The sequence below is a fragment of the Neophocaena asiaeorientalis genome, unplaced genomic scaffold, assembly GCF_003031525.2.
Source record: "Neophocaena asiaeorientalis asiaeorientalis breed wild unplaced genomic scaffold, Neophocaena_asiaeorientalis_V1.1 scaffold59, whole genome shotgun sequence".
In the NCBI taxonomy this organism is placed as follows: Eukaryota; Metazoa; Chordata; class Mammalia; order Artiodactyla; family Phocoenidae; genus Neophocaena; species Neophocaena asiaeorientalis.
In genome coordinates this window covers 1,148,499-1,161,823 of record NW_020174268.1, presented here as the reverse complement: position 1 = coordinate 1,161,823, position 13,325 = coordinate 1,148,499, and the positions used below count along the sequence as shown (strand labels likewise).

The 13,325-nt window shown below is 44.5% G+C and overlaps 1 protein-coding gene across 5 annotated transcripts in view; it reads left to right on the top strand.

The window, feature by feature from the left end:
• ENOX1 (ecto-NOX disulfide-thiol exchanger 1) overlaps positions 1-13,325 on the top strand; it is a 590,187-nt gene that overhangs the window by 565,361 nt on the left and 11,501 nt on the right. For all 5 annotated transcript variants that reach the window (XM_024755644.1, XM_024755643.1, XM_024755640.1 and 2 more), the window contains one exon: positions 228-313. In XM_024755644.1, coding sequence (XP_024611412.1) covers positions 228-313 — 86 coding nt within the window. The remainder of the gene's footprint in view (positions 1-227; positions 314-13,325) is intronic.

Here is a 13,325-nt window from a genome sequence, read left to right as displayed (position 1 = left end):
CTGTCGTTCTGGGAGACAGTGTTCTGTTGGCCGTGTTACCGTTACCGTCTTCAAAATGTGCAGTTATTGAATGCTTGCCGAGAGCCGTTAGAAATGGCAAGACCGCGACTCAGCCTGACAAAACCGTCACTGGGGTCAGATGGCATTATTCGCCTGAGCCTTTTATTTGCCTCTCAGTAATGTCCGGTGTCTGTCAGTAATGTCCGGTGTTTGTCTTTTTAATTCAGGCATCATATCAACGTTTCTTCACGTCCACCCTTTTGGAGCCAACATAGAATACCTCTGGTCATACATGCAGCAGCTGGACTCCAAGGTAAAGCCTTTTTCTCAACTTGCGTTGCTGAAATGTAGCATGTTGACTGCTGGCTGCAGGTCGAAGCTGCGTGAGCTGCGTTAGGGATATAATAGCGTATAGGAGGTTTATCTGTACTTCTTCACAAGGACTCAGTTTCTGGTAGAGAGTTGTCTTCTTTTCACTTGCTTTTGTCTTTGTAGAAAGAAAAGCAGTTATCGAAAATAACAGTTACTTTCAGCACATGCCAAATTATTTTGAAAAGCATATGAGGGATTTAAAAGTGCTGGTTGGGGCTTCCCTGGTGGCGCAGTGGTTGGGAGTCCGCCTGCCGATGCAGGGGACGCGGGTTCGTGCCCCGGTCTGGGAGGGTCCCACATGCCGCGGAGCAGCTGTGCCCGTGAGCGATGGCCGCTGAGCCTGTGCGTCCGGAGCCTGTTGCTCCGCAACGGGAGAGGCCACGGCGGTGAGAGGCCCGCGTACTGCAAAAAAAAATTAAAAAAAATAAAAAAAAATAAAAGTGCTGGTTGGCCTGAAAGTTCCCACGACAATGGAGAAATCATGTCAGGGTGACTGATGGGGCATTATCCTTAGACCATGTTCTCACAGGATTCTATGTTAAGGGCTCCACACAACAGAGGAAAAATCACCTCAAATAACATAAAACTCTGATATGACTCTCAAGAAAACTGTATTAATGGTGGTTTTTTGGAAAAAAAAAAAAAAGACTACAAAAGTTCCTCTCAGTTATGCCCCTCGAGGGTCATACCCAGGGTCAGGACATCACTCCTCATTTCCGTGAGGCTAGTTTTCCTCCTCTGCAGACCAGCTGCCCTCCTAGCCCATTGGGGTGTTTGTGCGCCGAAAGAGAAGGGACAGAAAGAGCTCAATTTATGTATCAAATTCCAGGGAATAGTGAGAGAGGCCTCTGTGAAAATCAAGTGATGGCGTTCACCAGTACTGCCTTGGGGAGCCCTGGAAGGGGACAGAGATGCTAGGCCTGTCACTGGGCAGTTTGCTAAGTGTCCTGCTGAGAAGGAAAATGGAAGTAAGAAGCTCTTCCATAGAGCACAGCAAAGCGCCTGGGATGTGCAGGACCGGGCCCACAGCTCGCTGACCTGAATACACACACATACAGTCATTCTGAATCTTCAGTGGTCAGTATCGATTATACTGCTACACTGTCATCTAATTTTGATTCAGATGATCTTACCAATTCACAATCCCACAACCGCCTGACCTTTCTTTAGGTCTATCCACCTCATTAGAAATAGCTCAATGTCGTTTCTTTTTATGGCTGAGTGATATTCCATTGTATATATGTGCCACATCTTTTTTATCCATTCATCTGATGATGGACACTTAGGTTGTTTCCATCTCCGGGCTATTGTAAATAGAGCTGCAATGAACATTTTGGTACATGACTCTTTGTGAATTATGGTTTTCTCAGGGTATATGCCCAGTAGTGGGATTGCTTGCACTTGACCTTTCTAATGGGTCTTATACTTCAGCTTTGAGAGAAGTCATCTGGAACAAAACGTGTTTTTCAGGCATAGAGATCCATGCCCTCTTATTCTCCCGCAGCTGGTGACAGGGCAGACCATACAGAGTGAGATGGAAAGAGGAGACTGGAAGAGTCTTGACGTTCGGAATCACGTCATTGCCTTCCCTGTGGCCTCCCCTCACTTCCACGGGGGGAGGGGAGGGTGACAGAAAACACTCCTTTGAACTCAGATGAAATGAGGAGGAGTGATACGATGTTACTTTGTTGAAAGAAAGCCTTGAAGACCTACTTCGTTTTTCCTTCTCCAATACCATCCTTCATAATATCACCACTACCTTTGCCACTTGCACCACTGTGCTTGGCATAGAGTAAGCCCTCAAGACATGATTCCTATTGTTGCTGTTATCCATCCTTCCCTTGTATTGTTGACATTTCTTTCCTTCCCTTTCCGGAAATCCCAAGTGGGAAGCCTTTGTGAAGAAGTAGTGGTTGTTTCAGTATGAGCTGAAATGGCCAAGGAATCCACTCATCATTCATCTAAGAATTGTAGGGCTCCTGTCTCCTCTGGCCCATCAGTGCAGGTTGATGATCTGTAGGTCTGTGAAAGGCGTGTGCACGTGTGAGTTTGCATACGTGTGTGTGCGCGCGTACACGTCCAGGTATAATTGATTATTTGATGGGTAGGAGCTCTTGTTCTATTCTTCCCCGCAGGACGGTGTCCATCCTTCACTCGCTCGGGTGAGATCTGTGTGGTCTCCCTCAGTAAGGAGAGAATTCACACACCTGGTCTCTGGTCCTTAGATGATGGGCCTTTCCGGAAGGGATTCGGTCAAAGGGAATTCCGTTTCATCTCAGACTGATACCTTTATTTTAGAAGATAATAAAGAAGGTATTTCCCTCACAGAGGAAATATACAGGGTCTCGGTCTCTCCCAGACAGCCCTTCACCTCCTGGACAGAATGCTCAGTGGAGCTGTCAAATTCTTCCCGCACGCCCGAAAATATGTCAAAAAGTGTTCTGACTAAAACTCCTGGGTGCCAGGGATTGGACCGGATATTCTTTCTATCCCAGTGAGGCTGAGAGGATACTTAGACTTTTTAATCCAGAGAGCAAATTACTGCTATATCCTGGAGTTCCATATCCTTGGGGCTTTAAGCAGAAAACAAAATAATGAGAGGTTTGCCCTCTAAGTATCCACCAGGGCCTTGTACCTGCACCGACTGCCAGAAGGCTCATAATCCTGGAGCTGCTGCCAGACCCCGACGCTGAGGTTCTCCTGCACAGCGGCCTGGGGCACCTGCTCTGGTTAATCAGAAACGAACCGGGTGTCAGGGGGATGCTGCATTAAAGCAGGGGACTCGGCCTGGCCTTCGCAACACAGGAGGTTTGCTGACTCTGGTGAAAGAGCTTTTTAAAAATTCCACTTAGCACAACACAGTTTCCTTGAGATCAGACAGCATCGCTATTACCACGACTTTTGTTAAGATAACATTTAGATTCTGCCTTCCCCTGTGCGGACGGGAAGAAGGAAAGCAGGCTCCGTCCAGCCTGTAACAGAGCCGTTTTTCTTAGGATTTCCCCAAAGGCCACAGCTGGGTATATGAATGATCAGAAATGGAAGGGGAGACAGGAACTGATTTAAATTAGTCTGGGCATGTAAATTGCACTTGGGTCCCTAAAACTGTGTATCCCCAAACAGGCCATTTTCCAGTTACATACGATTTCTGCTCTTGAGAACGATATTTGCATATTACTTTGTCTCCTCTGCCTCTTCTAAACCACTCTCATTCGCTCAGCTTTCTTGTATCAGAAATATGTGACCAAGTCAGAAAGTTGCATTCAGAGGGAGGCAGGGCCGTGGTGGTCAGAGGAGATGGCTTCTTGAAGCTTTGCTGAGTCAAAACTCATGCCTTGGTGGGGGGTCTTCCCTGGTGGCGCAGTGGTTGAGAGTCCGCCTGCTGATGCAGGGGACACGGGTTCGTGCCCCGGTCCGGGGAGATCCCATGTGCTGCGGAGCGGCTGGGCCCGTGAGCCATGGCCGCTGAGCCTGCGCGTCCGGAGGCTGTGCCACGCAACGGGAGAGGCCGCAGCAGTGAGAGGCCCGCGTACTGCAAAAAAAAACAAAAAAAAATACTCATGCCTTGGGCACGGGCAGGTAAGCTCTTCCACACAGGCAACACTGTCTTGAAAATGGTTTCTGATCAGTATCTAGAACCTCTCACATCAGCCCAGAGCCGTTCAAGGTCACTCACTGCTCCTAGGAAGGAAGCAGGGAAGCAAGGAAGTCACGTTTGAACAGCAGCGGGTGAGCATTTTCAGTCTTACAGGCAAGAGGAGGGAGTCCTCTGCTCTCCCCCCAATTTATGTGTTGTCTAAGAGATTAAGACCCAGTTCTCCGAGTGTGTCTGGCTCCTGCCTCTGCACCCCGGCAGCCTCTTCCCAAAACCCACGAAGTGGAAGATTTGATTCTGAAACCAGACTCAATGTAATGTGGCCACAGAGACTGGAGTTTTTTTAGAAAGAGTTGCCATTTTTGGCATGACACCGTGTCTGGTAACAGGCTTGGGCGCTCGTGAAGTGTTCATTTCCCACCAAAGGGGCAAACCATTTGCATTTGTATACTAGAAGCATACCTCTGAAACACAGACTATCTTGTCAGTTCCAAGGAGGTTCAAATCAGCCTTAATTGAAGGGCATTCTTTCCCAGATGACAGCTAGCTAGGCAGTAAGGTTGGAGAAAATGTTCCAAGTAGTGTTTGTAAGATGGCCCACCTGAATAATCTTTAATAGTGTATATATTCTGGTGTTCTCCTAAATAGCCACGTGTCACAGTATGTTAATGAGTGAGTGAGTTTTCTGTTGCTTAGACAGGCTATCGTGAATGTGTTTTCTAGACATCACAGCACCTCTGGAAAGCATAAGGCATATGAAACTTCGGAGGTAACGAGACTTCCATCTGGCTGCGGGAAAAGTGGAAAGGAAGCTGCTCTTTCACAGCAAGAGAAATTGACAAGGTCACCAGGGACCCAGTGACTGGTCGGCTAAGTCACTGCTTTTCACAAACCCAGCACTGTCTAGGGACTAGGCAGAACAGAACGGGGAGTGGCCAGGGCACAAAAGAAATCTAAGAAAAGACCCTGCTCTCAAAAAGCTTGTAGTCTTGGGGCTTCCCTGGTGGCACAGTGGTTGAGAGTCCGCCTGCCGATGCAGGGGACACTGGTTCGTGCCCCAGCCATGGCCGCTGAGCCTGCGCTTCGGGAGCCTGTGCTCCACAACGGGAGAGGCCGCAACAGTGAGAGGCCCGCGTACCGCAAAAAAAAAAAAAAAAAAAAAAAAAAGCTTATAGTCTAAATGAGGAAATGGTATATTTATGAACTAACTTGAGAATCAGATGTCAACTAATGAAGTGCTAGATTTGGCAGGCAGATAGATACTGAGTGAAATAGGAGTTGGAGAAGGGCGAAGTACATAAGGGTCATGACCACCAGGCGGTGCCCTTGAGTCCGTGTTCGTGCTCCTGGTTTCCTCTGGGGCACTTCAGCTGTCCTTGCTGCATGTCTCCCCTTTCTCCTCTTTCTCTCCTTCCTTCCTTCCCTCATCTTCCATCCAGAGCCTTCCTTTGCTCCTTCTAATTCTTTCCTTCTGTTTATCTTCTTCCTTCTTCCCTGTTCTTTTCCTCGTACCTCCTTGCCTTCCTCCCTGCTCCTCTTCCTTCCAGTCCTTTCCTTCTCTTTTCCTAAGTCCTCACTTCTGTTTATCTTCTTTCCTGTTTCCTCTCATACCTCTTCCTCTGTGTCCTTCCTCCCTCCCCACCTACGTTCTGTATCTCTCTCTGCAGATGTCTGTTGCAAGGTGTCTGTGTGATCTGCCCCGGGATATGAGGATGAACAAGATTTAAATGTGCGCTAAAGGCTAACCGTCAGTTTATCCTATGGAAGGAAATCTGGCTTTGCAGTTGGCTTCTCTGACTCTCCAGCCTTGACAAAGCCTATGTCGGTGTCTTTTCAGTCCCCCAAACAGGAACCGCTCGCTCTCCACTTGCCTGCCTTGCCTGACTGATACGGGGCATGGAGCCGACCACCCGCTCAGTCCCCCAAACAGGAACCGCTCGCTCTCCACTTGCCTGCCTTGCCTGACTGATACGGGGCATGGAGCCGACCACCCGCAGAACAATTGATTTATGCCGGCCCACGTCAATTTATACACATGCTCAGCGGCCCGGCAAGGAGGCAATGGGCTTGAGCTAGAGTCAGCAAATCAGAAAATAAGTCAAATTTCAAACTACCTCTGTGGTATTGCCACCACACAAGCCCCTTGGTTACACAGAGCCTTTATTTCCTTCTCATCTTTCCTTTTCAATTAGAGCAAATCAATCCTTTCTAAAAGAATAAATGTTAGAAAATTTTAAACAAAATAGGAGTGGAGGGATCCACTGACAACATCAAAGACTAAAAGGACACAGACCCCCAGTTTCTTAGAATAAAAGCCAGCTGGGTAAGAGGGTAATAAAAGCATCGTGTTTGTGAGAGTCCTCCCCAGTTTCTACAGCACCACTACGTGGTATATGGGAAAATGAGATTTCATAGTCACGGCACCTTTCTGATCTATATCGTAATGCCACACGGGACTCTCTTAGCCACGTGTATCTGATTCGCCTAATAGTATCCTTGTGAGAGAGTGAATCCAGTGCTGCGAAGGCAGGGCTGGATCAGCATCAGAAACCCTGCACTGAGTTCTAGCCCCTCCACTCACCAGCTGGGCCAGCAGCAGCCCTTCCCTGGACCGCGGTGTTCCATCTATGACAAACAGGAGCTTGGAGAGGATCCCTGACCTCAGAAGGGATATGGGGAAGGGAATCCTGCACACCTGGTGGGGAAGCGGATACCTCTCACTCTGAGTTCAGCCAGTGAGTGCCGGATGCTTTGTTTATGTGATGACTCCATGACGATTTCAGGTCTCAAGACCAGTGGTCTTGAAATGATTGGTAGGAAGAGAAAGGATATTGTGAAGGCAGTATCACAAGAGCTGACACATTTTTATAAGGAAGAGAAGGAAACAGAATTAAAGTAAATGAAGATATTTGTCAAGTAAAAATTCTTTGGCCATAGGGTAAAACAGAAGGACAAACTGAATTTTCTCTCGACTTTGTCTTGGAGATCCCAAAATGTCACATGTCGTATAGGTTATTTCGTCAGGGTAGGGAAAAGGTTTAGAAACCATCAGACTAACATGAAAGCAGTTTCTCCTTCATTTTTCTTCTCACATGAGATATAAACGTCTTTAGGGAAATGCTCTAGAATTTAGCTGAGCACCTTATTAAATGGATTTTTTTTTTCATCAGGCTCCTTTTATTGGTTCCCGAATAGAGTTGTCCCTTGGTATCTGCAGGGGATTGGTTCCAGGAACCCCTGTGACTACCAAAATCCATAGATGCTCAAGTCCTTTATATAAAATGACTTGGTATTTGCATATACCCTATACATCCTCCCTATACTTTAAATCATCTCTAGATTATTTACAATAATATCTCATCGTGGTTTTGTTGGCATTTCCCTGATGATCAGTGATGCTAGGCACCTTTTCAGGTACCTATCGGCCATCAGTATGTCTTCTTTGGAAAATGTCTATTCAGATCCTCTGCCCATTTTTTGATTGGATTATTTGTATTTTTGCTATTGAGCTTATGAGTTCTTTATATAATTTGAATATTAACCCTTTATCAGACATATGCTTTGCAAATATTTTCTCAGATTCGGTAGGTTGTCTTTTCACTTTGTGGATGGTTTCCTTTGCTGTACAGAAGCTTGTTATTTTTTTTTTAAATGGATATTTTAGATGGGATTTCATTGGAGGGTGACTGCTCCGTAATTGTGACACATCCCTGTCCACATTATTTACATCTTCATGGCAGAATCAGGCTGTTACCTTGTACTACCAACAGCAACTGAGAGTTCACTACTTCTGAGGACACCAATTTTCATTATGCTCATTTCTGGCTAATTGGTTATTCAAACTAAGTAATTATGAGAATTTCAAATCCTAGTTTCACTACTTCTTAGCTGTGTGACCTTGGACAACTTATTTAACGTCTCTGTAACCTTAGTTTCACTGTCTATAAAACAGGTTTTTTTATGGGCTATAATGTGTGTTAAATGACTTAATATATGAAGAGCATTCACAGCCGTATCTGGCACACAGTAAGCGCTACTAAGTGTTGGCTGCCGTTTGTTTTGTGCTTGAAAGTGCACAAAAGACCTATTACATTCTCTCAGTTTGAGATCTTTGCCACAACCTAGTGGACAGATGAATTTTAAATGGCTTGCCCGAAGACCGGTGCTAATACATGGTAGGGCCAGCACTCAAATCCAAGTCCTTAGAGCATCTGATGAGCTTCTTTCCAATTCCCTTGTCTTGCAAATGAGAAAATACCCAAAGAGATTAAGTGACTTAGGCAAGATGGTGAAGCTGGTTACTGGTCATTCCATGACTGGAATCTGATCTTTTGCCTCTACATTTCTTTCTTCCAGCAAGTGAAAGGTTTATTTGCTTGTTTAATGAACTTTTTGATGAGATAATACACTTAAAGCATGTACGCTGTGCCTGGCCCACAGCGAGGACTCAGGAAGTGGTGCCTACCTATTTCCTGCTGCATGCCTTCTTCTGCTTCCTTTGTGGTTGAAGTCTAGGCTCAGGTCAAAAGCCACGATGGAAAACAAGATGTTGCTACTTTTCAGTACAGGCGAGCCAAGATTCCGCACGATTTGCTTGCAAATTTTTGGTGAATGGTTCAGGAGGGGATGCCCAAGTATTAGCATATGACTGTATAGGCTGATTGAGCTGGGAACTTTCAGGGGTTTTTTTTGCTGTTGATGTTGATATCACTCTAAAACAGTATTCATCACAGAGGAGCTCTGCCCTCCTGTACAGGGACACCTCCCCCATGGTCCCCACCCATGAGCACAGAGGCAATGACCAAATGGATTATTTCTAATTCCCACTCCATAATCCCCAACCCATTTGGGTACTGGCATCGTTGTCAAAGCACATAGCCAGGGAGCCTGGATCTGCACCTCAGCTCCACACTTACTGCCTGGGTTACCTAATCACTCTGGACCTCAGTTTCCTCATTTGTAAATTATCCCCTCTCTTAGAAGAGCATGGTGAGAATTAAAGAAAGTGTGTTCAGAAGAGTCTGGCAAGGAAAAGCCTCGCAGTGGTTGTGAGATGTTAGACTTTTTACAGTCAGCTGCAGGACTGCTAGGTGGGATGGCCTGACCTAACCCCAGCTGGCCTCCTGCAAAGCCATTAGCTTTAAATCAGATCTTTATTTTCCCCTCGAGAATTCAGCTTTTTCTCCCCTTCCTAACGAACAGTACGAGGCTTCTTCGCCACTTTTCCAAAAAAAAGTGATAGCTCTGCTGGAAACAAGTGTGTGGTGGGGTGGCTGTTCCTTCCATCTGTCAGTTTCTCTGTGGCCTCTGCTTGATCTGGAAAAAGACTGCTCATCCCAGGGGTATCACTTGAATTTGACTGGGGACTGGAACGTACTGTAGATGACCTGTACCGTCCTCCAAAAGAAAAAAGGGAGCTTGTTAAGAGAACACCTTGACTTCACAAAGCTTAAGGAAAACTGCCTCTGGACCAACTAAAAACTGGGTTTGACCACACACTTCTCTGTACTTGCTCTCTTTGGCTTATGAACACAGGGCTTGACCCATCTACCGCAAAAGGTTTGATTGTTGGTGTGTAGTATTCGATCAGCATCGCCTAAGACGTATACAGAGAAATTGTATTAGCGCCAGGCCCTGCGTTACATTTTACAAACAATCCTCACAATTACGCTGAAAGAGATGTTTTTATTTCTATTATACACATGAAGAAACTGAGAATTACAGCTATTAAATGACTTGCCCAAGGTCAGACGCTCGAGGCCTAGCCCAGATGCAAATTCAGGGGTATCTGATTTAAATCCTCAATGTAAACCCAAATATGCCTGACCCGGGGCAATTATTAACAATAATCTGGGTACACCCCACACTGGGCGGAATTAGAGACTCCAGAGAAGAGGCTAGGGAATGTGCTTTTTTTTTTTTTTTTTTTTTTATCGGTTAAATACAAATTGTGGTGTATTCTTAACATGGAACACTTTACTGCCAACACACACGATATTTACATACATTTTGGTTTACGTAGAGAGCCTTACGGAGGACAATTGTTGAGGGAAACAGCAGGCTACCCAGTGGTCAATATGCAGATACATTTAGAAAAAGCTTAGAGTTGAACCTGCCCGTGTTATTGCTGGGCTGGCGAATTTAAAAGGTTTCTTCCTCCCTCCCCCCGCCTCCTTTTCTCCATTTTTTCCTTCTTTCTTTTTTTTCTTAACATCTTTATTGGAGTATAATTGCTTTACAATGGTGTGTTAGTTTCTGCTTTATAACAAAGTGAATCAGTTATACATATACATATGCCCCCATATCTCTCCCTCTTGCGTCTCCCTCCCTTCCACCCTCCCTATCCCACCCCTCTAGGTGATCACAAACCACCTAGTTGATCTCCCTGTGCTATGCGGCTGCTTCCAACTAGCTATCTATTTTACGTTTGGTAGTGTATATATGTCCGTGCCACTCTCTCACTTTGTCACAGCTTACCCTTCCCCCTCCCCATATCCTCAAGTCCATGCTCTAGTAGGTCTGTGTCTTTATTCCCGTCTTACTCCTAGGTTCTTCATGACCTTTCTTTTTTTTTCCCTTAGATTCCATATATATGTGTTAGCATACAGTATTTGTAAATTGATACAGCCACTATGGAGAACAGTATGGAGGTTCCTTAAAAAGCTACAAACAGAACTACCATACGACCCAGCAATCCCACTACTGGGCATATACCCTGAGAAAACCATAATTCAAAAAGAGTCATGTACCACAGTGTTCATTGCAGCTCTATTTACAAGAGCCAGGGCATGGAAGCAGCCTAAGTGTCCATCGACAGATGAATGGATAAAGAAGATGTGGCACATATATACAATGGAATATTACTCAGTCATAAACAGAAACGAAATTGAGTTATTTGTAGTTGGTGGATGGACCTAGAGTCTGTCATACAGAGTGAAGTAAGTCAGAAAGGGAATGTGCTTTTAACAAGTGCCCCAGGTGACTGATACTTAGAAAGAATGCACTACACCCCTGGTTCTTCACCCACAGCTTCTGACAGTCATGGGGATCATTTAGAGCAAACCAGTGCCAGGGGCCAGTCCACATGTGGTGAACTCTTCCCCAGTTCTTTCTCTGATATAACACTCGACCCTCTGTAGTCCCTCGGTTTTCTCAGCTGTAACACGAAGATAGATCATAATGTCTGTCCCGTATATGTTCCAGGATTGTTGTGAGAAGGAACTCAGGATACTGGTGAAGGTGCTTTGGACATTGCTCACTGAAAGAAAACTTACTTTTTCAAATTCATTATGAATCTTTTGTGAGCTGACATGGGAATCTAATAATCCCGTTAACATGGCTTTATGGAAAAATATATTCAGATTTCAAAACAATTCATATAAAAATTTTAGAATACAATTGATTTCAACTTTCAGGACTGCCTCTGTTTAACTAAAGTTTTGTTTCATAGGCGTAGGAAAATTGACTGTATCATGTAAAATCTTTTTGATGTGAATATTAAATGAACAGTTAATTTGACTTCCTGGTCTATTTAGTCTCCCTTAATTTTTTTTTTTAATTGAAGTATATAGTTGATTTACAATGTTGTGTTAGTTTCTGGTGTACGGCAAAGTGATTCAGTTATACACATCTATACATATTCTTTTTCATATTCTTTTCCATTATGGTTATTTATTATTTTTTTTTTTTTTTTGCATTACGCGGGCCTCTCACTGTTGTGGCCTCTCCCACTGCGGAGCACAGGCTCCGGATGCGCAGGCTCAGCGGCCATGGCTCACGGGCCCAGCCGCTCCACGGCATGCGGGATCTTCCCGGACCGGGGCACAAACCCGTGTCCCCTGCATCGGCAGGCGGACTCTCAACCACTGCGCCACCAGGGAAGCCCTCCATTATGGTTTATTATAGGATACTGAATGCAGTTCCTTGTGCAATACAGTAGGACCTTGTTTATCTATTTTATATATAGTAGTTTGTATCTGCTAATCCCAAGCTCCGCATTTATCCCTCCCCACCCCCTTCCCCTTTGGTGACCGTAAGTTTCTTTTCTATGTCTGTGAGTCTGTTTCTGTTTTGTAAATAAGTTCATCTGTCACATTTTATATTCCACATATAAATGATAGATGGTTTTCGTCTATCTCTTTCTGACTGAGTGTGATGACCTCTAGGTCCATCTATGCTGCTGCAAATGGCATTATTTCATTCTTTTTTATGGCTGAGTAGTATTTCATGGTATATATATACTACATCTTCTTCCTCCATTCATCTGTCAGTGCACACTTAGGTTGCTTCCATGTCTTGACTATTGTAAACAGTGCTGCTGTGAACATTGAGGTGCGTGTATCTTTTCGAATTATGGTTTTCTCCAGATATATGTCTAGAAATGGGAATGCAGGATCATGTGGTAGCTCTATTTTTCGTTTTTTAAGGAACCTCCATAGTGTTTTCCATAGTGGCTGTACCAATTTACATTCCCACCAGCAGTGTAGGAGGGTTCCTTTTTCTCCAAACCCTCTCCAGCATTTGTTATTTGTAGAGTTTTTAATAATGGCCATTCTGACCGGTGTGAGGTGGTACCTCATTGTACTTTGATTTCCATTTTCTCTAATAATTAGCAATGTTGAGCATCATTCCATGTGCCTATTGGCCATCTGTATGCCTTCTTTGGAGAAATGTCTATTTAGGTCTTCTGCCCATTTTTTGATTGGGTTGTTTGGTTTTTTTCTTATTGAGTTGGATGAGCTGTTTGTATATTTTGGAAATTAAGCCCTTGTCTGTCACATCATTGGCAAGTATTTTCTCCCACTCTGTAGGTTGTCTTTTCATTTTGTTCATGGTTTTCTTTACTGTGCAAAAGCTTTTGAGTTTAATTAGGTCCCATTTGTTTATTTTTGCTTTTTATTTCTGTTGCCTTGGGAGACTAACCTAAGAAAACACTGGTACAATTTGTCAGAGAATGTTTTGCCTATGTTCTCTCCTAGGAGTTTTATGGTGTCATGTCTAATATTTAAGTCTTTAAGCCATTTTCAGTTTATTTTTGTGTATGGTGTGAGGGAGTATTCTAACTTCGTTGACTTACAAGAGGCTGTCCAGCTTTCCCAACACCACTTGCTGAATAGACTGTCTTTCCTCCATTGTATATTCTTGCCTCCTTTGTCAAAGATTAATTGACCGTAGGTGTGTGGGTTTATTTCTGGGCTCTCTATTCTGTTCCATTGATCCATATGTCTATTTTTGTGTCAATACCATGATTTTGATTACTGTAGCTTTGTAGTATTGTCTGAAGTCTGGGAGGGTGATGCCTCCTGCTTTGTCCTTTTTTCCTCAGGATTGCTTTGGCAATTCTGGGTCTTTTATGGTT